General features: G+C 40.0%; 1 protein-coding gene across 1 annotated transcript in view; it reads right to left on the bottom strand.

The window, feature by feature from the left end:
* Positions 1–26,289, bottom strand: part of RAB3C (RAB3C, member RAS oncogene family) — a 250,068-nt gene that overhangs the window by 135,132 nt on the left and 88,647 nt on the right. Inside the window, exon 2 of the mRNA XM_008691395.2 lies at positions 16,828–16,946. Within this exon, the coding sequence (XP_008689617.1) occupies positions 16,828–16,946 (119 nt within the window). The remainder of the gene's footprint in view (positions 1–16,827; positions 16,947–26,289) is intronic.

A 26,289-nucleotide genomic window follows, 5' to 3' on the forward strand; every position in this document is an offset into this window, starting at 1 on the left:
TTGTAACGGATATCTATGTACACGCACATATATATATATATATATATATATTTCTTTATCTATGTACATTTATTCTGACACACACACACATACACACACACGTGTGCACATGAGCGTGCATGCACACACACACACACAAAGTTTATAGATCTTTGAGAAATGCAAGGTTGGGGCTACTAGCAAGCCAACAGAAGGATGATTCTTCCCCAAATTAAAATGTTGAGCAGTTGTGCCTAACTCTCTCAATTCAATTACATTCTACTTTAGAGTAATAGTCCCCAGACTTTTTGAAAAATTACTCTTCATACTATGAACCAGGCACTATCAAACAATGGCAATGCTAAAAAAATGTGCAGGGTTCATATTACCTCCTAGGAATTACCAGTTTAGGGGAGGTAAAGCAGGTAATTATAATGTCAAGGATAAACACAATGACAAAATATGCATAGACTATAATGCCTAAAAGGGTTAATTATGTTTCTTATTCTTAGTGTTTCCCAGCATTCTCTCTGGATTGATAGATAACTTCACATGAAATTCCTTCCAGATCATGTGGAATAGCCTAGATGCCATTTAAAGAATTTCCTAATTTCTGTTATATTAACAAGTGTGAGGTCTGGGATAGGGATAAAATTCTCTACCTTTCTAACATATGTTCTGTTGTTCTGTCCTGTTATTCACTGATATGGTGTCATGTGATGGACACATGTAGTAATAATAAAAGCTCTTTTTTGTTGTTGGTCAAAGATGACTCTGAGAGTATTATTTAAATCCCTGAAAGAATGAAAGAGTTTATTTAATAGAAAGGAGGGTTGGCCATAGATAACATCAATTATCATTTGGAGCCATGCAAGCCCTAGGGATTTTTTTTAAGGTCCTGACAGTAATGCTTGTTGTAATATAAAATAAATACTTAGTGAGTATTTACAAAGTAAATTACTTGGAGCTGAATATTGTTAGATTTAAAGAGATTTACTGTATGTAGTTCCAAACTAAAGGATTTCCTAACTGTATTGATAGTAAAAGGATATTTAAACAACAAGATGACACACACATATATATTTATTATATATTACATGTTATTCATAATAACAACATAGAAATAGGATGGGGCGGGTGCTGTGGAATGCGTACCAATGAACCCACATTATGCTGTTTTCCTTATGAAAGTTTCCCACCTCAGCCGTCAGACGCTTGCATGCTTTTGCCAGAAATAATAAATATTTTGACTAAATAATAGCATGCTTTTGGATACCAGCTGTGACCTCCAGAAAAATGGGAGAGGCAGATGGCAGGAAGCAGTGAAAAGGAAGTTTAACGTTAGAATGTGAGTGTTTTAAAAATTTTTCTACTACACTCAGGTTGCCTATATATTTCTAAAGAATTAATACCTGGATAAAATACAGGGTGCCCAGTTAGATTTGTTCAGATAGACAATAAATAATTTCTGAGTATAAATATGTCCCAAATAGAGCATGGGAATACTTAACACTAAAAATCTAATCATTATTTATCTGTAATTCAAATTTGGCAGGACAGATGATACTTTCATTTGCTACCTTGTGCAATCCTACTGAAAGTTCCAGTACAGATCCTTTAAACGTCAGCACAATACATGTCTATTGTTGCCTAAAAATCTCCTTCAAAACAAATTTGACCAGAAACAATGTTAGAAAAAAATGGAGAGTTTCGATGATAGGTACTGGATGAAAGAGAGCTGTACGTCCTCACAGTAGGGTTTAATTCCTGAGAGGAGTGAGGGGGGCTTGATATTTCTGTCAGAATAATCACGGATGACAAGCCGCCGCTTTAGTTTTCGCTTCCACTGTCCCCTTGCTAGCTTTTGTATGCGTTGCCAGAGGGACAAATTAACCACCAAGCTCAAGGAGCCAGTCAAGCAGTTTTCTAATCTAGAAACAAGAACCCATGAAATAATTAACAATGGTAATTATTAAAATATAACATTATTAAAATATAAACATCTTTATAAAGGGACACCTGGGTGGCTCAGTTGGTGGAGTGTCTGGTTCTTGGTTTTCAGCTCAGGTCATGATCTCGGGTTCCTGGGATCAGGGAGTCTCCTTGTCCCTCTCCCTCTGCCCCTCCCCCCACTCATGTGTTCCTGCTCTCTCAAATAAATAAATGAATAAATAAATAAATAAATATCTTTATACATGCAGAGTGTTACAGTTTTGGAATCCTTTAAGAATCAGCAAGCACACTGAGTTTGCAAACCAACGTTGTGAAACACCTTCCTATTTGAGACTCCAATGACAACGAAGACGCAGAGGACAGTGAGACTCACATGGAAGATGAAGATGATGATTTGGCAGACGAGAGCAGACTCTTACCAGCGAAGCCAAAAGAAGGGTCCAGAAACCTGAGCCCTTGGATGGGAGTGACAGTGACTTCTGACCTTCCTGCCAAGGGACCCAGGCAGATTAAAACTCTCAAATTAGTAGGTAGATTAGATATTAAAGGTTAGGAAGGAAACCTAATTTAACTGAGCCAGCTGGACTCACTGTTAGTGAAGCAGTATCTATTTCTGCTTTAACCTCCTCTGTGTTATTCCGCAAAGCTTAAAAAAATCAAAGCAAGCCCTCTGCCCCGTTAAAAAGACAGACATGAGATTTTTGATTTCAGAAAAATGGTGTGAAGTCCCTCTGCAGCTGCAGCAGGGGCAGGAAGCAAATACTGCTTCCCACTCTAGCTATCAAACCGTACTATATGGATGAGTTAATTATGATGCAAGATGGTGCCGAATCACAATGATGTGTAGTGGCTGCTAATGAGAAGTCATAAATCAAAGTCCTTAATGCTAAGCTCGGGTTACAAGATGTATTTCTTTTGAAATATCATAAGGATGGCTACGTGAGTGTGCATATATGTGCAATCACTAGCTCTCACAAAGATGGCTGCTTCCTGATACCCAGTTAAAATATTCAGCATATACCCCATCCTCTCTGTCCTTTGTCATGTCTTTATTTTCTGGAAGTCCCACATAGAGCATAGCTCTTTGCAAAGGTGATGAGGAAGGCTGGGCAGTAAGCTGCCTGAAAATGCCACAAAATGATTCTGGCTCCATGTGTTTGTTCCCTGACAGACCCATTACGGGAAGCATAGTGACTTGCCTAGAACAAAAGGCTGTTTTTGGTTTGTTTCCCCAGCCTTGGAGAGTAAGAAAAAGACCCTCCTATTTATATTTATCATAAATTCTTTAAAAACTGGAGACCAATTTGGGAAGACAGAACTCTCCTTTTCAAGTGCAAATGTTCCCATCTACCCTAGCAAATCAATGATTGACTTACATATTCTGTGAACTGTTTTAATCTGATTAGTCCCTGGAAAGAATGAAAGCAATCAGCTAACAAGATTTGTATAGATAAGGAGCAAACCCTATAGAAGGGGGAGTTATGCGGGCAAAGGTTGGGCATAGTCATGGGCATTTATTTTCGCATCCACTCATTCATTCATCATCAATTGCGTATTGCCTACTAAGTGTAAGGCTCTTTGAGAGATCCTTGGGTTCATACTCAATGTCAAGAACTTTGTAGCATAGTGGAGGAAATCAACAGGTAAATAATGATAATACAAGTCAGGAGGAAGTAAGTGCTTACAAGATCTAGAAAAGGCAAAAGTGCAGAGGAAGCAAGCCCCTGGGAGGTCACTGACCCTGACGGCGAGCGCTGGAGGAAGGAATGGTAACTAACATTTAATGCATACCAGCCTCCTGGCTGGCTTCAGTCAGGACATTCTCTGCATTAGCGAGGAGGAGGATGTATGTGACGTGAGCTTTGGAAGAAGAGGAGGACACTACAGATCTGCAGTGGGGAGAGGTGCCCGGCGTTCTGATGGAACAGTGGACGTAGCATGGAGCCCTGCACATCTGAGTAATGGCCTGTGGTCTGATGTGGCTGGAGTGAAGACAGGTGTACACGGTTATTATATCCCCTCTATTTTTCAAACAGTAGACCTGGAAGAATGGGGCCTTTGAATATCAGAGGGTGGCTAGCAGAAATGCCCTGGCCATGTGGGAGGCATGCAGGGAGCAAGGGATGAGAGACTGGCCAAAGAGGAAGTTCTAGGAACAAGGCTGATTCCCTAATAGTGGCCCAGTGACCAGGGAACCGCATGTCTTATTTCCCCTGAAAGACTCTGAAGTTTGTGAGGGCAGGATGTGATTCATTTCAACACTTGGAAGTGATTGCCATGCAAAAACCCCCAACTGCAAACAAAAGCCAACCAAACAAAAAACACTCCTTGTTGGTTGGATGCAATCTTGTATGCTATACTCCGCATACTGTGCGCTTCATATCCAACTTCAAAAAATATATATGTGAAGTTTGGAAAACCACAAGCATGACCGTACCCCTGTTCTGTCTAGTTAGAAGCCTCTAAAAGTTCAGAGTCTGGCCTCACCTCTTCTCTGTGTGAGCACCTCATCAAAGAGAACGAAGAAAGCATGAAAAGGCGCAACATGCACTCGTCACCTCATCCCAAATCAGCAACCAAGTGCTGCTGCTGCTCGTGAGAATCCTGACCCAGATTAAGTTCACCAGAAATGCCACACAGGGCTGCTCAACCATGTGACTCCCACATGTCTGAGGTGGTGTTTGCCTCAGGCCTGCAGAAGCCCATTGCATACCGGTCCTTCGGCCATTAATAAAAGAGTAGTGACTCCTGGGAGCCTTCGTGGCAACTGGGCTGACGATGAATCTTTGATAGGAAGTACTTACTACTCGTCACTGCATCTCTTTCCCCCTTTCAGGGGAAACTATATGCTTCAACCATGGGTTCAAGCTTACATTTCTCACACTGGGAGGAAGTCCAGAAGGAGCCCCTGCCTCAGAACACAGCTGTAGGTCAGCTGTAGGTCGTGTGCTTGCTGACAGGACCAGGGCTTGTGATCTGAATCCTTCGGGTTTGAAGGACTGAGCCACACCTAGACTCAATACTGTGTTTCCACCTAAACTACAGAATTTCTGAGGGGAAAACAAAACAAAACAAAAGCTGGCAAGCAATGTAGAATTAAGATCCAGTCCAAAGTGGAAATATGTGGGACAGAATCATCATTTTTAATGGATTGGTTGTAGAGGTAGGGGCATAAAAAATCATTCTGCAAAATCTAAAGATACAAAAATTTAAGAAGCTATATAAGATATATTTATGTATTTCCCCAGAATGTTATTATTAATACAAGGGTGTCCAATTCCAATAATAGGTGACAACAGTTGCCTTGGGTAAAGCTCTCATCTTTCAATGTAACTTCACATTACAATCAATTAGGGAGATTTTTTAAAATTCCTGTTGCTGGGGTAACAACAGCAGAAATTCTGATTGAATTACTGCATAGGATAATATGCCTTGAAAAGATGTCTAAGTGATTCTAGTGTGCAATCTGGACCAGGAACTACGGTCTGATACAGACTGAGAGCAAGAGAAAGTTCTTCAGTGTCTACAACATGCCAGATATATTAGATCTTCTCCTCTACTCCTCACAGCCATCCTGTAAGTTAGGAATCCTTTACCTTATTTAAATATAGTCAAGGGAGTCTGAGGAATGGTAAGCACTGCGGAAGTTCCCAGGTTATACAGTATTTTGGTTTGTTGTTTTTGTCTAATTTTGAGGCAAGGGGCTTCCATGAAGTGTTTATGAAGCTTTCACAGGTCTCCTCACCAGCCCGAGTCCTCACCAGGTGCCCCACGCCCTTCTCAAAATGGAGATTTAACCAATAATTCCACCCCCTTCTTTCAGCCTTTCTCATTTCCTCCCCAGATCCCTGTCTCCATTAGATTTAAACTGAAGGAATTAAAAAAAAAAAAAAAAGTGACTTTTCCTCCTGGCTTAAGGAAATTTCTACTGAAATAAGCTGTTTTATCAAGCTACATAAATTAAGTCCTCTTTGGTCCTTTTCAAAATATATGATAAGGTCATAGGATATAAAATTCTGTGCTCCAGCAATTCAGAAAGGACTCATCTCCAGAACACAAACTCTGAAGGCAAAGATTTGCATAAATTACCATATTAATATACATATTCAAAGTTCACAGTTTATCAAAAACAGAACGAAAATAATCTCAATTATAGCAGAGCATCCATTTCTTCCCATTCCTTAAATAGTTGATATGTAATTAGGAAGTGCTAGGTTGGGGAGTGGGCACAGCTGTTTTTTACTATACTTAACTCCTTGAATGTCAGGGTAACAAATCTATCAAAAATGTCATGTTTAGGATTGAGCCCAGTGGAACTCAGCAAAGGTGTGAGGTTGAGGGAAGGGGTTTGATAAGAAATGGGGTTAGGGATGAAGTAGGAGGTAAAAATAATTGTTGTTTTACTATTTGCTTATAAAAGAATGTATTGACATTCTGACATGGGCATTGTGAGGAGGGTTATTTCCACACGACCCTGTCATGCTGGCCTTCTCACTACGCTTTGCTTCAGCAGGAATGAAACTGATTTGAACAGCTAAATGTGGAGAACCAACAAGGGCAAAAGAAAAAATGGATGCCAAAGGGAAAGTGAGACGCAAGTCTGAGTAGTGGAGGACCCAGCGAGGTCATCTGGTGTCGGGGTAGCTGGGGTGCCCATGTTAGTCAGCCTTGCAGCGCTCCGTGGCAGGCTTGCTCAGGGCAGTTTTCCACAAAGTGGTCTTCCACAGGAGTGCTGAAATTTTAAGTACTGCCCTCTCTGAATTGTCAGTCATTTTAGTGACTTCTCAAACCTAACAGTAGTCATGGGAAACTCCCAAACTGAAGTGAGGCCAATCTTTTAGAGGACTCTGCCCTTAATCTTGAGTCTGGCTAACTCTGGGTAGACATATATCAGGCTGACTACTCAAAAACTTAATTGCTGTGAGTATTTGGTTTAAAAAAAAAAGGTCTGGAAAACACACAGACCTTGTGACATTTCTCCCCTCATCTGCCTTCCACTGGTTGCTGCTTTCAGTATGCTATGGGAAGGAACAACAAAGAAAGAGCCAAATTCATTTGATATTTATAAATTAAAATTAGGTTATAAGATACAGAGACCTTAAATGAGAACTGTCCTAAGGGATATTATATGAGCAAAGAACATGAGGTTGACGGCAGGGAGACTATGATGTATGGTCGGGCAGCTCGTATGCCCTTTTAGTTACACCTTGCTTTGGAAATTGATGGTACAGAAAGGGAAAGGTACAGACAACACTGAAGAAGGGTTCTGTCTAAATTTAGTGGAATTAGACTTAATATATAATGACCTATCTTCTGGTGATGAAATGGAATCCTCCCATGACTACCATTGTGCTATTTTTCTAATTTTCGAATAGTTACCGTTAATGTTTCTTCCTTTCCTTTCCTCTCCTTTCCTTTCCTTTCCCCTTCTCGCCTTTCTTTCTTTTCTTCTCTTTCTTTCTTTCTATTTTGTTTTTAAGGAGTGGGTGCGTAGGGGGTTCGTTTACAACTGATAATTAAGAAAATTATATCAATGAACTGAACTGCAAAGATAAATGACCAAACCCAGCCCAATGGTAAATGAATAAACAAGGCTCCAGAATGCTCCCGCTAGTCAGGAGCCCTATATGAGGCAAACAATGTCAAGAATTTAGAAGTAGAGATTAGACTGGAGTCGTACCAGTTTAGACCTAGAGGACTTGGCCTTTCTACTCACTTCACGATGCTGTAGTTGAGTATGTGTGTATCTGCTGATTGGACAATTAGAAAATGAGGACCAGTGGTAGGTATCAGGAAGTACCCAACATATTCACTACAGTCAGAAAGCAGACTTGGAGACCACATTCGCCACAGATCTGAAAACACTGGTAAGGTTCGACAAAGCCACAGGCATTACTGTTCCATTTTAAAGCCTAGAAATCTGTTTTCTTAATAATATCACCAACAGTCCTACAGATTTGTTTTGATACAACAATCATCAACCATACCACCCAGAAACCAAGATGAACATCTACGGCCAGAAAATAGGCTCTCACTACAGTCTCCTCTCCTGAGGAGTTACGTGACAGGTATAATTACCGTCCTTCAAGACAAATCTATTCCCCAAAGGTAGGCAACTAATTTCAAAGAAAAGAAGCTGTATTAAAATAGGTGGAAACCAAGGAAATCCTGTGAGAAAATACGGGCATTTGCAATAAGTATAGTCATACAAAACTGCACAAAAGGAGCTGCCAAGAAGGATATTTTCAGAGGGCAAGTGAAGCAGAACAAATAGCAATCATATTTATATAATACCTTTTATCCAAGAGGCCACGTTTTTAATTTAATCTTTATAGTCCCTATATAGCCTGACTGGGGTAAGGCTGCAGCAACTAGAACTTAGCTTCTAGCCTTTGGTTTAGTGTTAATATTTATAGAATAGTAATTACCACCTCGGAGTGCAGTTGAGGTTAGTTAAGTACCAAAACACCAAGTCATACAGGACAGACTTCGGTCTTTCAGACATTTGCTATTTCCCAGGTCAGAAAAAGAAAGAAAGAGAGAGAGGGGAAGGAAGGAAGGAAGGAAGGAAGGAAGGAAGGAAGAAAGAAAGAAAGAAAGAAAGAAAGAAAGAAAGAAAGAAAGAAAGAAAGAAAGAAAGATTGATTCTCTCTGACCAAAATATGAGCCCATGTTTGCCTTACAGGTCTGGGCAGATACTGGTTAAATTAAATGTTTAATTAAGATCTTTAATTCAAGGATTTACATTTTGTACCATGTCTGTATTCTTCATGCAGCTAACTTTTATCTCAGTTTCCAGTCTGCGGAATTCACTGAAACAAGCCAGGACCAACTACAGTAAATGAAAGAGTGAGTGGAAAAAACAAAGAAACAAGAAAACCCAGAGGCGGACAGTTGGTTAATTGGAAACAGAAACAGTAAGAAAAACTTTTAAGTGAGGCCACGAGAGATGAGCAAATATTTCCCACTGGGTTAGATGACATTTCTAATTCTCTTCAGGTACCCTGAAATATGTGCTATGCATTTGCTGTACTAAACCAGTCCCCAAATAAACCCTCTTCTCTAAAAACAAGCAAACAAACAAAAAACCCCAAGCCAAACCATTTTAGAGATAGAATGTACTACAAAAACTAATCAGGTAACTTCAAGTCACTTTTCCCCATATGTATGCTAAAACATTTTAATTTCTCTTTATCAATTCTACCCACATATCCTCTCCATTCTACTGAGAAGCTGGGGGAATTTTATAATATAGATAAAATTTTGGTAAAAGAGGCGTTACCTCCTTACTACATTTGAATTGAAAGTATTGATTTATTTTCATCAAAACGGTCTGATACTATTCTGGCCCTTGTCATCAAATTTTGTTGGACATAATTCATATGTGCCAGACTATAAAGACAGAAAATGAATAAGATCTAGTCCCATATACTTCTGTCTCTGTTATTCATATATTTATTTACTCAACAAATATGTATTGAATACCTAGTATGTGTCCAGACTGTTCTGGACATAATACTGCATAAAAAGGACAGAAATGGCTGTGCTGTGAAGCCAGAATTCTTGTTGGAGAGACAGATGTGATCAATAAGTAAGTTATAAAATAAAAAAAGTTGCGATATAAAATAGGGTGGGCAATATAAAAGGTCTTGCTGAGAAGGTGGTATAGTGAAGACCATTAGGTGAGGGGAGAACCATAAGACTATCTGGGAAAGAAATTTCTAAGCAGCGAGAAAGGCAGGAGCAAATGTCCTAAGGAAGAAGCAGCATGTTTGGTCTGTTCTAGAAATAGCAAAGAGGCTGCTGTGGCTAGACCGGGGTGCAAGAGAGGAAGAGGAGGAGAAGGGGAGATCAGAGAGGTGGTGAGTCAGTTGCACAGAATCTCGTAGGCTCTTGTAAGGGCTTTGGCTTTATTCCAGGATAGGTGTGATGCTGTGAATGTTTGGAACAGAAGAGTGACATGATCTGATTTACAGTTTGAAAAGAAAAGCTCCCTCTCTGTGCTGGGAAGATTCTGGGGGTGGGGGCAGTGGTAGAAGCAGGATGACCAGTTAGGCTATAGCAACAATCCAGACAGGAGAGGATGGTGGCCCGATCAAGATGGTATCAGTGTGTTACGGGTTGAATTGTATCCTCCAGAAATACTGAAACTCTAATCCTAAGTCCCTGTGAATGTGGCCATATTTAGAATTAGGCGTTTATAGATGATCAAGTTAAGATGAGGTCATTAAGGTGGGCCCTGATCCAATATTACTGAATCTTTATAGAAAGGATAAGTTTGGTGGCACCTGAGAGGCTCAGTCGGTTAAGCGTCTGCCTTTGACTCAGGTCATGATCGCGGGGTCCTGATGGAGCCCTGCGTCAGGCTCCCTGCTCAGCGGGGAGCCTGCTTCTCCTTCTCCTTCTACCACTCTCCCTGCTTGTGCTCTCTTGCTCTCTCTTGTTCGCTCTCTCTCTCAACTAAATAAATAAAAATCTTTAAAAAAAAGGAAGCATAAAATTGAGCACAGAGGGAGACGCATTCAAAGGAGAGATGATATGAAAACACAGGAAGCAGACAGCCATCTACTAGTCATGGTATGCTTGAGGCTACCAGAAGCTAGAAGAAAGGTCTGGAACAGATTCACTGTCATGTTCTCAGAAGCCTGCCCCGTCAATACTCTGATCTGGGACTTCGAACCCCACAACTGTGAGACAATAAATTTCTCTTATTTAGCTACCCAGTCTGTGGACCTTGCTACGGCAGCCTGAGCAAACTAATACACGGAGGGAATGGTGGGCAGTGATGGGATTCTGGATATAAAATTGGTTCTCATTATTCATGGATTCCGTATTTGCAAATTTGCCTATTTGCTAAAATTTATTTGTAATCCCCAAATAAATACTCAACGGCGCTTTCACAGACATCTGCAGACAGAAGTCAAAGTGATGAAAAATCAGAGTGGCCTGACACACGTATTCCCAGCGGAGACTCAAAAAGACCATGCTCTGCCTTGTTCCAGTCTTGCTTGGCAAACAGTGCTTTCTCGCAATATGCTTAGTGCCATACTTTTCACCTTTGTGCTTTTTGTTGGTGACTGTGCTGCTTCAAATGACCTCCGAGCATAAAGCCCAAGTGCTGGCTGGCGTGCCCAAGTGTGAAAAGACTGTGGTATGGCTGTGCAGCGGTACGTGTGTCAGACACACTTCATTTAGGCCCGAGGTTCCTGCTGTTGGCCATGAGTTCAGTGTTCACGAATCAACAAACTGCATTAAATAAAGTGAATTTAAGTGGAAACACACCTAAAACCAAGCACATATTGAACCACTGGCAAAAATGTGGCCAGAGACTCACAGGAAACTGTCTACTTTCCCTGTGGAGCAACAATTCAGTATTCACTAACTGAACATTTTGGGGGACTTCATGGAGTGTAACAACTTTCAACAACAAGAGCGGACTGTATTTTGAGATTAGAATCAAGATACAACAGTATTTTTTGAAGGAGTGGATGTAGGGTGTCAGAAAACAAGGAGTTAAGTTTAGCCCCGATGTTTTTGGCCTGGAAAACCAAAAAGGAGATGCAAAGGACAGTTGAGGGGATTGGGTGTTTGTTTACTTCAGGTTGTTTGGGAGGAGCTGTGAATTAGGAGCGATGTATCCTTTAAATGGAAGCTTGACTTGAAGTTGGGTTATCCATACAGGAAAAATGGTTTAAGGCTGGGTCACAGCAGCAAGGAGAGAGTGAGCAATGAGAGAAAAAGAGGGAGAAGAAATACTCCTTGATGCCCAGTGTGGGGTGGGGGTGAACCTTGGCATTAGACGTCTGTGTTCTAATCCCACCACTACTCACTCTGAGCTGTGACAGAACCAACTTTATAGTTGATAGGACCCTTCAACAAGGTTAGGAAGCCATGAACAAAGGCTTAGCAATTATTCATCTTATCTTAGTTTTTATTACCAGTCTAAAATTCTTTCATATTGACCATGATGTCACCTTCATTTAAGACCATTATATATTTTTGGATAACAAAAAATTGCAGGGGAAAAGGATATTTGAAGGTGAAATGTCATTCTGGTTCTAGCACATCTGCAATGGTACCCTGAACGTCATAAAAATGAATTATTTAAAACTGGTGGGATGATGGTGTTAGACTTTTATCCTCAGTCTGGTGGTTTTTAAAAAATATCAATCTGCTCACCAGATTTCCTGCCTCAAAAAAAAAAAAAACCCCAAAAAAAAAACAAAACCCACAAAAAAAAAAAAAAAAAAAAAACCAAATTTATATTTAGAGTTCCTCATTGTGTCATAAAAAGCCAAATGTAAATAAATAAGGTGGGGGAAGATAAGTCAGTGACATTCTCCTACAGGAAACACAGCAGCCTGTGGCCATGCCATACTTAGAACAGAAATGCATTTAACGTCAGGAATGGGAAGATTTTAAGTCAAGATGAAAGGCACTGCAGTAGGCGTAGACAGTTGAGTCTTAGGGGCTGGACTTTTAGGAAGAGTCTGGACAAGGGATCCAAATTCCATAAACGTGGGCCCATGCTCCAACTGAGATCCAGGGAACACTCTGGCCACCACTCCTCTGAGAACAAATGTAATCAAATAACAACAGAGTCTACTAGGTTCTGTATGTGGTCTGTAGAAAGTGCTGGGGTAGGATGGATGCAGACATAAGGGATGCCTAGCATGGTCTGCTGGGATTGGACATTGGGGTGGGTAGGAAAGGGGATAGCAGTATCTTCAAAAGCTGCATACAAGAGTTGATATTTGAGCTGCCCTTGAAAGGTGACTAAGAGTTGGAAAGATAACAGAGAAGGTATTCTAAGCAGAGGCACAGAGGTATTAGAGGGATCAAACATCTGTACATTGAGCAAAGTTGTTTGAAATATGGGACAGTGGAGGAGAGGGGTGGGAGATGATGGTAGTGACACACATGGGTGGAGGCTACACTGTTTACCATGTTTGATTTGTTCTAAACCAATGGCCTTGATTGGAAACGGGCTGCAGGATCATTCATGAAGGTTTTAAAAATACATATGGCCAAATTTATTACTGAAGATTTATTTTTAAGACATGTTAACGTTCGGGGCTTCTGGGTGGCTCAGCTGGTTGAGCGACTGACTCTTGGTTTTGGCTCAGGTCGATCTCAGGGTCATGGGATGGAGCCCTGTGTAGGGCTCTGTGTTCGGCAGAGAGTCTGCTTGAGATTCTCTCCCCCTCTCTCTGCCCCTCCCCTCCGTTCGCACACTCTCTCTCTTTCTGTCTCTCCAAAATAAGTAAAAAAAATCTTAAAATAAAAAAAAAAAAAGACATGTTAAGGTTCACTAGCTCTGAGCAGTATGATATTGGATGCGGAGTGGGTGGGACCGAAAACTAAAAAGACAAGATAGGTTTGTGAGGTAGATGAGAGCCAATGACAGCCCAGATGAAGACAGTGGCAATAAAGGATAAAAATAGATTTGAGAGGCATTCGGAAAGTCAGAATTATTGGACTTGGTAGTCAATGAGATGTGATGTGTAAAAGAGAGAAATGAAAAACACTGCTCAGGGGCGCCTGGGTGGCACAGCGGTTAAGCGTCTGCCTTCGGCTCAGGGCGTGATCCCAGCGTTATGGGATCGAGCCCCACATCAGGCTCCTCCACTATGAGCCTGCTTCTTCCTCTCCCACTCCCCCTGCTTGTGTTCCCTCTCTCGCTGGCTGTCTCTATCTCTGTCAAATAAATAAATAAAATCTTTAAAAAAAAAAAAACCAAAAAACAAAAACACTGCTCCGATTTCTACATCAGATAACTGGATGAGGGTGCTCCATTAATTGGGGTAGCAAATGCCGGCATAAATACAATGTCCGGCAGATTGTCAACAGGGAGTGCTCAATAAATGTTTGAGTGAATAAAACCCTCCTAATAATAATGGTCATGCAATTGGGGATGGAAAAAAAGGAGAAGGTAAGGATCGATTTTGTTGGTTTTTGACAGATCTAGATGTGCTGGGGAATGGAGGGGGTAGGCTGTGAAGACGATATGCAAAGCAGGGGGTAATATCCAAGCAAAACCCCACAAAGTTTAGAAAGTTAAGGCTGGGTTCTAGAAGCCATGTATAGATCAGTTAGCCTCTATGATAATGAGAAGAGACTGTACAGGTATGGTGGCTCCATAATGTGGTATGTCTGAAAGTCAGGCTGAAGAAGTGTTAACTAATTCAGTAGGTGATGGTAAGTCATGGCTTTGGGCAGGGGTTTTGCAGTGGTCTTTAGGATTATGTTCTTCTGGAAGACTTTTATAGCAGCAGAGGGATAGGGTGCTTTGGGACAGGAAGAAATCAAAAGGGAGAAAGATCAGTTAGAAGGCTACTGTGAGGGGAGAAGCAACAGTAAGAAGAAGAAAAGCAATGATAGTCACAGTAGGAATGGAGAGGCAGGAGTCAAATCAAAAGATATTCAGAAAAAATTAATAGGCAAGATCAAGTTCCAGATTGGGATGGTTGGAGGTTAGAATTGGATTCAGGGTGGACCCTGGGTGACGGAGTGTTGTGGTGTCAAGGAGAAGAAATAATGATTTCAGGAAGGTGAGCAATTTTAGGCAGAGATGATTGATTCTGAGGCACCAGCAGGATATCCAGGTGAAGAAATATTTTGGGCACCTGGAAATGCAACACTGCAGTTTAGAACACAAGACTGGAGCCAGAAATGTAAACTTGGGAGCTATCCGGTGTAAGTGACAAATGATGTGTGTGAGAGGAAAGTAAAAATGAGCCCAGTAGAACAAACCATGGGGGTGTGCTTACCCTTGGCTGGGTGAGGGATAGCTTGGAAGTAGAAAGAGAAGCACTCTTAGGGAGACACAAGAATAATCTGGAAAAACACACCTCTCAAAAAATAAAGAAAGAAAGAAAAAAAGGAAACAGAGCTTCAAAAAGGAAGAGTGGTAAAGAGTCAAAGAGGGAATCTGAGGCAGAGGAATACTGGTAAGGGCAGATAGTCTGTTCACAGGCGAGGAAGCGTTGGTGGGGATGGAGCTGGGTTGACTGGGGTGAGCAAGGGAAGGTGGGGGTAGGGCACGAGGAAGCTGAACTTCTCCACCTCATTTCTGACGCTAGAGCTAGAAGTATAGAGAGCTTGGTTCCTGGCCTTGTTGCCATTTGGTTTTAATGAACTCAATTCTTGGTATTCTCAGTAGTCATGTAACTTTCATTGAAACAACAGGGCAAGAACTATGGGTGCAAACAGCATTTGGGACCCTGAGGTTTGGAATGTGATTCATGAACTCCCCTGTCTGGGAGCACTGGGTCTCGACATTTGCTGAGAGGAAAGAATCAAAGTTAAAATGACCGTTTTGCATAACAGCTTGTATGCCAGAGCTGTGTGTGACAATTAACTAGATATCACCACATTATTAATTGAACAAACTTTCTGTCACTAATTTGAAATGGCACTTTCATCACAAACTAAAACCCCAGATGGATTTGTGTCTATGTTTGGACTCTCTGTTTCATTCCATTTTGTACCAAACCTGCTGGTATTTAATTGGGGTTGCCTTGAATCTATGAATTAATTTGAGAAGAACTGGCATTTTTACAATATTCAGTCTACTAAAAAGAAGAGTACTTAAGCCTTCTTTTATGTGCCTCAGTGGAAGATAATTACTTTTTCATATAGTCCCAAGCTCGCCCTTCTCAGTTTATAGCTATATATTTTCTTTTTGAGTAGCTACTGTAAATGTACTATTTCTTACATTGTAAGTGTGTGCACCTCTGTGTGTGTAAGTAGGAGAGATATAGGTGCTTTCTCAGATGAACAATTAAAATTTAAAAGAAATAGTCTAAAGAGAATTAAAGTTTTTCATAGCATCTGACCTTCACTGAGCTGATACACATGTAAAAAAAAAATCACTTTGGATAATACTATGACGCAAAGCAGAAAAAAAATGAATGCAGCTTATTTCACTTCTGTACGGCTACTATCCCCTTACATAAGCAGAGCTGTGACTGTTGGCAGTTAGAATGTGACGGCTATTCAGGCAAGCAGCCGGAGCGCCATTTTCTTCCTCCTACCACACAAAGCTCCAGCTAGACTCTGGCTCCTGCCACAGGAAAGCAACTCTGCTCAGCCCTGCTGCTCGAATCCCTGACCATGACCGTCAGCTCGTCCACCTGTCCTCCCAATGCGCTGGGGAATAGGCTGGAGGAAGCCACGCAGGCTCTCCGCTGCCAATCCTACTCCCCATGGACAGAGGGGTTTTCGCATAGCTGATGTAGCCACGAGTCAGGACATGCTTGGGTTTTATCTCTGCCTTTATCTCAGTCCTTTGAAACTTTTCAATTTGAAGAAAAACTGAAAACTATTTAACAAATCTAGACAAGGGGCCAGCAGGCTTTTACTGTCAACAGCCAGAGAGAAAATGTTTCAGGCTTTGTGGGCCATGCGGTTTCTGTTAAAACAACTTACCTTTGCTGCTGTAGCTTGAAAGCTGTCACAGATGATGTTCGGCTATGTTCTAATAAAACTATTCACAAAACAAGCGGTGGGCCAGATTAGGCCCACAGGCCAAATTTGGCCTATGGTTCACAGTCTCCAAATCCCTGTTTTAGACCAGTAAGTGTCCAAACCATTCATTACTTTTATGAAAAAAAAAAAAAAAAATCAAAATTCTCCATGGAACTAAGCATGACAGGTTGCAAAGCACTGGAAAGTACAGAATGTAGAAAAATCACCAGAAGGATTTCTTACCAATCCCTAAACAATGACTCTGAGCATAGCTAGTATTTGTCTCCTTTATGAAGCACAAGGGGGATCACAGTACACAATAAACACACATACGACCCTATAGTGTGGTCACTGCTTTGAGGAGGAAGAGGAAGTCGAAGGAGAATGCCATTATTATTAGTGATGGGAGTATTTGCTCTTACTTACCAATCCTGTACCGCATTGAAGGATTCTTCATTTGTGATGTCATACATTAAAATAAAGCCCATGGCCCCACGGTAGTAGGCTGTGGTGATAGTCCGGTATCTTTCCTGGCCTGCTGTGTCCTAAAAAATAACAATAATCATCTCTCAAAAAATAAGGCAGTACATATTTGGGGACATGATTAATTATTCCAGAAACAGTCATAATAGGAGTCTACATTGTACTTGCAGGGTATCACTGTATATCTTTTAAGCCTTGTTTTCCCTCATGATTTTCATATGGCAGCTCTGCGATATTATGAAAAATTCTTTTTTTGGTAAAGATCTAGCTCAAAATACCTTCTACATATGTTCATTCCTGTTAAGCAGCAGATAATTATAGATAATAAAATAAAAAGATTATACATAATAAAAAGATTATACATATCAAAATCTGTAGCTTTTTGTATAGTTTAAAATAAGAAGAGATCGTTAGCCTCAGCATTATGAATTTGTAATCTATTTACTGTGGGGGAAAAGAAGAATTTTATGAAAAGTTCCCTGCTTTTAAAAGCATGCAGTTTAATCTCACTTTATTCAACTGCAATATGAGAGTAAGAATACCTGCTTTGTGTGGATGTTTGAGTCAACAGACCTGGAGTCCCTGTTCTCTTATTACCTAGCTGGGGAACGTGGACAAGCCTCTGAACGTCTGTAACTGAACCTCTAAAGTCTGGCATGTTCCTTAGGATTACGTGAAACAGTGGAGGTGAAGTGCTTCACACAGAGCCTGGCACACAAATGGTGGTCGATAAATGCTAAGTACTGGCTGCTGTTCCTAAAGGTTAGGGAGGCAAAGCTAGCAAAAGATAGGAGGTACTAAATACAGAGGCTCAGGGCCCGCCGAGGAGATGGCATGCAACAGTGAAACCTGGGAATATGGTGGACACATCGCTAAAGTCACCTGCGTATGTCACGTATTTAGTGTAGCTTAAGAAATTATTCCTCAGTTCAACTGACTCTTTGTCCTCACAGGGTCTGGGCTATGGCTTACAACACCATGCTCCTCGGTTTTCCCCTTCACCACTTTCCCTGGAGATCAGGCTCTGATTTCTCTTTCCTGGTACTCTGGGTGCTGAGCGCTTTGGACAGAAATGTTACCTCTTTCTGACTTTAGTCTGGATCCTCTTTCTGCTCTTCTCCCAGAGATGCCTCCTTTGCACATGGAATACATCCCAGTTTCCCCTAAGATTTAATAGCCCTTGGAGGGGAAGCTAATGTGTTGATGACACAAGAATAGGTTCCTTATCATCAGAAGGAAACTAATATCTCCTGGGTCTCACTCTTGGGTTGGGCTCATGTTCGCTATGCTATTCCTTACCCACAGGTATTCTCCAGCTTGGATGCTTACACTCCACCATAGACTAACCCGTAAGAAACTTGAGATTGCTTAAATTTTCTCCTAATCTGTGTGGTATATTTTATTTTGTCCCTTGCAATTTCAGAGTAGGGTGATCAAAGAAGCCTGAGGAAATCAGCAAATGATTCCAGGAGAACAGTAAGGAAGTTGAGAATTAGTCAAGGGTGTGACTTTTCATAAAAGCAGCAATAGGACCAGGGATGAGAAGGGCCTGAGTAGAAGAAGATATTTATGCGGTGATATAAGGTTCTAAAGATAGGAAGGAAACAAATTATGGTACCCAAAATAGCAAAAATAGAGCAAAATCTGTGGTAAAGATCTTTCAGAACATATCACCATTGGCAGAAAACAAAAAGGAAAGTACAGATTTTACCATATGAAAATTTGACAATTCCTTGAATATAGAAAAAGGTATAAATAAAATTAAAAGGATACATAATCAAATAATGTGGGAAATATATTTGCATTGTACCGGAGAGACCAAAGGTTACGATCTTTAATGTGTCAAGTGGTGCTAGAAATCATTAAGGAAGATGTTAAATAATCTAATTTGAAAGTTATTTATATAGAGGCACATAAAAAGCTAATTAATGTGTAAAAAGAGTTGTATCTCAAGCACAATAATGTTGCAGAGTTACATGCCCACCTAATAGAAGTTTCCTGGACATTATTTGAATGTTTTATTGTACTTTGCTTAGTATTTTATATATATGAAAACGTAGATGTCGAAAATAAATGTGAATATCATAAACTGCATATAATTGGGAAAATAATCAAATTTATTAGGCAGAAAGGAGCCAGTCTTAAGCTTATGTGGATATTCTTAGATATTCATTGGATTTCATTCAATTAACAGCATAGCCAATTGTGAAATAAAGAAGAAATTTAGAGAACCAAATTCCCAAAGACTGTGTTTACAAAGCATGGTATAATCAGAAATTGTGTAATATCTTTCAGCTGTTTGGGGAACAAAACATCTTATAACTAGTCATTTTATTTTATTTTGTCTTGGGTGCCTATTTTCCAGAATACATTATCTATAAAATTACCTTTTTTTCCCTCCTGATTGTGAAGTGACTGTAAATGGCTATCTTGTCAACAATACTGTAATAGGGTCGTGTGGTGACAGAGGGTAGCTCCACTTGCAGTGAGCACAGCCTCACGCATAGACTTGCTCAATCACTATGTTGCACACCTGAAACTAACATTGTGTGTCAACTATACTCCAATAAAGAAAAAAAATTTATGTCATGAAAAATATGTAAAAATTAAGAGAGATAAAAATCTGAAGGAAAAAAAAGCTTTTTAGCATTGATTGAGTAGTCTTCTCACAGGTTGGGGGCCCCATTCTGCTGCCTTCTCTATATAACAGAACGCTTTCCCCCAATTTTTCACTAGGAGAAAACAGCCAACACGCCCGAGGCACTGCTAAAAGGTGACCCCGACCCTTCCTGTCAGGCATGTCTTCAACACAGACACTGAATAATGGTGTGTTGGAAAACTGTGACATCTCTTTCTTCTTGACCTCTTCCGGTGATGGCTTCCCTTTTCATAAGATGTTAATTTTATTTTGACAGTAAAGAAACCAGTTCTAGTATTATAAAACATTCATTCCAGTCTGTGAGGGTATTTAATCTTTGCAAGAGCAGAAATCAAGGCCCCATTATCTTATGATTGATATGTTACAGGAAACCACACGGTTGGATAGCCATTATCAAAATTTAAAAGCAGACAGAGGGGGACAAAAACTGGCTTTCAAGAAAAAAAAAAAAAAAAGAAGACGCTTTCAGAAAGCACTTAAGTCACAGCAAGGATCAGGACCTTCCACACCATTCTGATATGAACCCAGAAACACAATCTAATTGGAGGTAGTTGTCACCTGCAAGTTCTCAGTACAAGAAATTGTACCAAATAGGGGTAGTGTATTAGGAAAAACAGAGAGTAGTTTTCCTTCCCAAATGCAAAGACAACAAAAAAGAGTAAAACTAAGCTAATAAACCAGACACCAAGCTGGCTCTTCATTGGTTTTGAGTCCTGAAAACAATTTCACCATTACAAACTCATTAGCATGTTCTCTCCCATGGTATCAGGAAGAAAAAGAAGTCAGAAAAACACTTCATTACATTTGACATTTACTAATGGTGATAGAAGGTTCTATCTGAAAGAAGGGAACATTTTATAATGTCAAGTGCCACTAATGTAATTAAATGTGAGCAGTCTCGGAAGGTAACTGGCTAAAATGGTACCTCTTTTCAATGTACTCAGAAAGATGGCTCCATACTTTGGTTTTGCACCATTCCTCTGCTCAGTTAATTCTGATAACTGGGCATACCTGCTGATTTTCTACAAATGTAGGCTTCCTATAATTGAAAAACACAACTGGAAATTTCTTACAGAGAAAATGAGGGATAAAAATACGATTAAAAATGAAAACTTTCTTCCATGAAAGTCAGTTGTCATTTTCTTCTCTTTTAAGAAAAATAAAATCATTTTAGTTGGCTTAAATATTTTAATTTCTCATTCATGTTTGTTTGTTTAGAGCGAGCACATGCATGCGAGTGGCGGTGCTTGGGGCGGGGGGGGGGCGGGGGGCATGGAGAGGCAGAGGGAGAGGGAGAGAGAATCCTAGGGCAGACTCCTGGCTGAGTGTGGAGCCCGACACAGGGCTCAATCTCACGACCCTGAGATCATGACCTAAGCTGAAATCAAGAGTGGGGTGTTTAACCAACTGAGTCACCCAGGTGCCCCATTTCTATTCATGTTTTTAAGAGGAATTTTTGGCTTTAATGATAGGTTTGATTAGCAAATACTTGAGTATATGTCAAGAAAAGAACTGTACAATGTAAAACATCAGCAGCTTTATAAGTAGTAGCACGGAACATTTTCAGTTTGAAATTTAGCATTTCTGTCTTTGTTTTTGCCTTAATTTTTTTCCCGATGAAATAGGCTATATTCTTTTAACTGTATATACTACATTCCCAAACTCTTTGGAAATTATGCAGAGATAACATGCAGTTTTAAGGTAGAGGGAACAGCCTTGGTATGTAAGGTCTGAGTTACATTGTAATTTGATTTTTGTTTTGGTGGTGACTTCTTTCTGTATTGGATTAAAAGGAAAATGAAAGTACACATTAGTAAAGGAACATAACTCAATATCACCACAATCAAAATACATTTATTGAATGTCTAAACAGAGAAAAATAGATTGAAGGATAGATAATCCTAGTACATGATAAAGTAGGTAATTTTACATGTGAAGAAACTAAATCAAACACATTGATGTTAACTCATCAACAAAAGTAATTTAATTAAACTAAGGGAAATAATATGTGATAACTCAAAAAGATTTTCAACAGAAATGCAAGATGAGGATCCTGCAACATAAAACATAAAACACATGTTATTGAATTTCCAAATAGACCAAAGATATGAAATGGAATAAACACTCAACCATTAATCATCCACACAAGTAGTAATCTTTTGTACTTTGTAACTGGTTACTTGTAGGAATTATTTTGAATCATCACATGAAGATTAAGCTATGCTTAATATAGTTTAATATGACTGCTGATTGATTCATTCATTCATTTGTTCATTCTTTCTGTAAACATTTGGTGAATACCTATTACCAGTTAGGGACTGTGACCAGTTTAGATTAAATTTATACTCTATTGGAGACGTATTTTTGCATATTTGAAAATACTACACATTAAAAGCATTTGATGAAGCAGAATATCATATTCCCTACATGACAAAAAAATTAGGTAAAATCATGAAAATATCATTTCTAAACAACTAGACAGCCCAGTGATTTAAAACTGTAATCAAGGCCACCTGCTCAGTGGTCAGGTTCTCTGATTCATAGCCACTGAAATGTCTATACTGCATTCTCTCCAAAAGATATGTTGACGTCCCAACCCCCGGAATTTGTGAATGTGACCTTATTTGGAAATGGGGTCTTTGTAGGTGTAATCGAGTTAATATGAGTTCATACTGGGTTAGGGTGGGCCTTAATCCTATGACTAGTATCATCTGAAGAAGAGGAAACAGAGACCCAGAGCACACAGGGAAGGTCACATGAAGGCAGAGGCAGAGATTGGAGCAATACACCAATGAGCCAAGGAAGCCAAGGATTGCTGGCAACCACCAGAGGTGAGGAGAGAGGGATGAAATGAATTCTTTGCTAGAATCTGAGAGGGAACAGGGCCCTGCCAACACCTTTATTTAGGTCTTCTAGTCTCCAGAACGGCGAGACAATACATTTCTGTTGTTTTAAGTCACTCAGTCTGCGGTACTTCATTACTGTAGCACTGGGAAGCTAACAGTCCCTGACCCCAGTCGGGAATCTTCATGATCAGGGCAGAAGCAATATAAATTTCACAGCTACCCACACACTCATTGACTACTTCCCAGAAAAGAAAATATCAGAAGTTAAAGGTAGCCTTATGGCGAAGTCTAACATAGTCTCACTGTGTAAATTCATGAAGGATGTGATGCTAAAGTGCATTACTATACGCCATGTATGTAGAATTAATTCTGTTCGCAGAAAGGTGAGTTGATATACCATTGGGATTTTAAAAGTAGATCTTTATATATGTACACACACATACATATATGGTAATTAGAAGGAAAGAACAACGTTGCTTGAAATGACAAAAATTATATATTGCTTCATGTTGGTATTTGACCCCTAAATGACTGACATGCTATTACAGAAAGATCCCAAGTCATGGTGTACACTGAGATACGACCCTCCAGATCAACAGAAACAACAAAACGGTGATAATTACACATCATTTCCTTTGTATGAGGGTACTTACCCTCAAGTTGTATTTATTTTTTCACTTTTATAAATAGGCAGACATAAAGCAGCATTGCATATAGTCATAAATATAGTAAGCAAAACAAGAAGCCTAAATATTTTATGCTCTCTTGCTGCATATTTATTTTTGGAATGAAGTATAAGAACTTTTTTCCTAACAGCAGTTAATCTTCTATTAAATTCAAATTGACAAACCACTTTTCTCTACTGATCTCGTGCAAACAGTTCCTTTGTTTCATTTACACACACTTACACAAGCATCTGTAAGTCAAGCCCACGTTTTATAAGAGTACTAAGAAACTGGCTTCTAAACAGTTCTTCCATCAATTTAGATATCCTTCCTACCAACTGTCCTTTATCCATCCTTCTTAACACCAGTTTATTGATCAGATTTTCTTGTCATGATGTTTATCTTTGAAATACCCAAGCCTTCATTTTATAATGGCATCCACTTCTAAGTAAAACATAATAAAATAAGCCTGAGGCAGAGGATAAAACTTGACCTATTATTTCTTGGCACTGTTACCATGGCAATTCATCTTCCCTGGAAGACAGGAACCGTCACATATAGCTCTTTTATAGGTGGCCTTTGACTCCACCGTCAGTGAGACCCTAACATATCAACCAACTGTATGTTTCTGCTCATGAAAGGTGAGCCACTCTTCAGTAAACACTAAACGCTCTGGCGAACTGGTTCAGGACCTAAATTAAACTCACAATCAAAGCTGTGTAAAAGGCATCTTTACTCATTTTATTTAAGAACTTGTTTTCTAAGAATGATTAACACAAAGGCAGAGAAAGATGCCATTTTTTATTTCTTTTTAATTAATCTCTTTGACATACTTCTTCCCACTGGGATTTTGATTATGCTCAATTTTGTCAAAACCCAAGGCATAAATACTTAAATGTAGGCAAGCTCGGAGCTTTCAGTCAAGGATGGTGATTGTTTTTCTTCACAGAATGCAATTCAAAATGCTTACAATGATGAAAGGATAATAGGCTTCTGAGTGGGAATCGTATTGTTGCCCTAAAATTGGCAACTAAGACTCAAACTAGACTCCTTACAAAGGGATGGAACCTTCATTCACAAAAGCCACATGGCTATAGGACTGGGTAGGATGAGTGTCTGCAGAGGCAGTGGGAGTACTGATCTGAGCTTGTGCAGGGGTGTCTAAGACCTGGAGAGAAATGGCAGGGTGGACAGAGGGGCAGGAGAGAGGTCTGATTTCCCACTGGTTAGCATGGCTAGGTTTTGTGAGTTTCCCATGGACAAATAAACACTAGAGCAGGTAGCGGTGCTTGAGACATCTTGCCATTAACTCACTCTGTGAGAGGGCCATCTCCTGGATGAGGTATGGGAGTCTAGTGATGTACTAATAGGGAAAGGAGGGACTTGAAGGAATGTTAAAAGGGAAGGAACGTGAGCAAGGCTTCCATGCCATAGCACTGTGCAGCAGGACAGGCCTGCAGGGCTCCCTGAACATCCCACGTAAAGGAACCAGCATTCAGCTGTATGTCAAACAGAAGATGTGAACATCAGGACAGGCTCAGCTGGAGAAGCCAAGAGAGAACTCTAATCTATCTCCAGTTAGGTAAAGTCATCTGCCCTCTCTTAACCTCCCAGCTCTCCTTCCATCTCTGACACAGGAAGAGCAAGAACTAGAAAAAGGAAGGACAGAAAGGGTGAAAGAGTGGATCAAACCCCTCCTCCTATTACAGCACCAGTCCCTACGAATATAGCCAGATTTATAATAAGGGAAGAACAGGAGTATTAAATTAGATATGACAAGCGCATTTTAAACTGAGCTCTAGGCTCAACAATATTGAGCTTTTTTTTTTTTAAACAGGCTTTATTTTTGAAGATTTTATTTATTTATTTATTTATTTATTTATTTATTTATTTATTTATTTTTAGAGAGAGAGAGTGCATGCTGGGGGGGAAGCAGAGGGAAAGAGAGACAGACAAGCAGATTTCTCGCTGAGTATGGGGCTCAAGCAAGACCTGAGTGGAAATCAAGAGTAACAAGCTCAACTGACTGAGCCACCCAGGTGCCCCAGGCTTTATTTTTGTTTGAGTAGTTTAAGGTTCATTGTAAAATCGATTGGAAAATGTAGAGATTTCCCATATACCCTCTGCATAGCCTCATGCATAATCTCCCCCATTATCAACATCCCCTACCAGCGGGGTACATTGGTTGCAACTGATGAACCTACAATGACACATCATTACCACTCAAAGCCCATAGTTTACATCAGGGCTCACTCTCGGTGCTGTACATTCTATGGGTCTGGACAAACGTATAGTGACATGTATCCCCCATTATAGTATGATACAGAGTAGTTCCGCTGCTCTAAAAACCTGTGCTCCGCCTGAGCTGTTTTCTTTTCTCTCTCTCTCTTTTTTTAAAATAAGAAACAAATGACTGGAAATGGGATTTGTTCAAGTTGTGCCTTGAGGATGGACATAGGACACTGGGCAGAGTATGATGAAATAGGATTTAGACAGAAATAATACTAATGCGTGATATTTAGCACCGATGGAGTTAGGCTTTTCACCAGACTAACTGCCAGTGAAATGTAACAGTGACAACGTGCAGAGTATAGACTTGAGCAAGACTTCACACATTTCACAGTACACTCACCTCTATCGTTTCATGTAACTATTCTGAGGGAGTAGACCATTTTACAGATGACCGAATTGAGAAAGAAGAGGGTTAGGCACCCGTTCTGAGTCAGAACGGGGGAAATGACAGCAGTCATACAAGCCAAGATTTTCGCATAGAGTCTAGTCCTTCCTCCAAATATTAGGTTGAATATTGGATGATTTAGATTTTTTTTTCAGTCTGGCTCAATGTTTGATGTTATCACTTGGCTATTTAACACCTGTTCCATCTATGTGCTTTTGATCTTTGTCAAACACCACTCATTCTTCAACCACAGGTGGCTGCACCTGGTCCCAACGCTGCACTGAAATTGTTTGTGCTAACGTAATCAATGACATTCTGACTGCCATATCCAAGGGTTTAAGTTTTGGTTCTCATCCCAGTTGTCCCATCTGGAACAATGATTACAGATGACAAGCCCTTATCTCTTTAAACCTGCTCTTCCAAGGCATGGTTCTCCAATTTAGGGTGTAAAAAGTCAAGATGTATTAAATATGGAAAAGTACACAACACTTATATGTAGAGTGGGAAGCAGTGGCTGATAAATTACTCTAAGTATTTGAGTTTGGGGAAATAAAGATA

Source organism: Ursus maritimus, unplaced genomic scaffold (genome assembly GCF_017311325.1).
Source record: "Ursus maritimus isolate PB19 unplaced genomic scaffold, ASM1731132v1 scaffold_5, whole genome shotgun sequence".
In the NCBI taxonomy this organism is placed as follows: domain Eukaryota; kingdom Metazoa; phylum Chordata; class Mammalia; order Carnivora; family Ursidae; genus Ursus; species Ursus maritimus.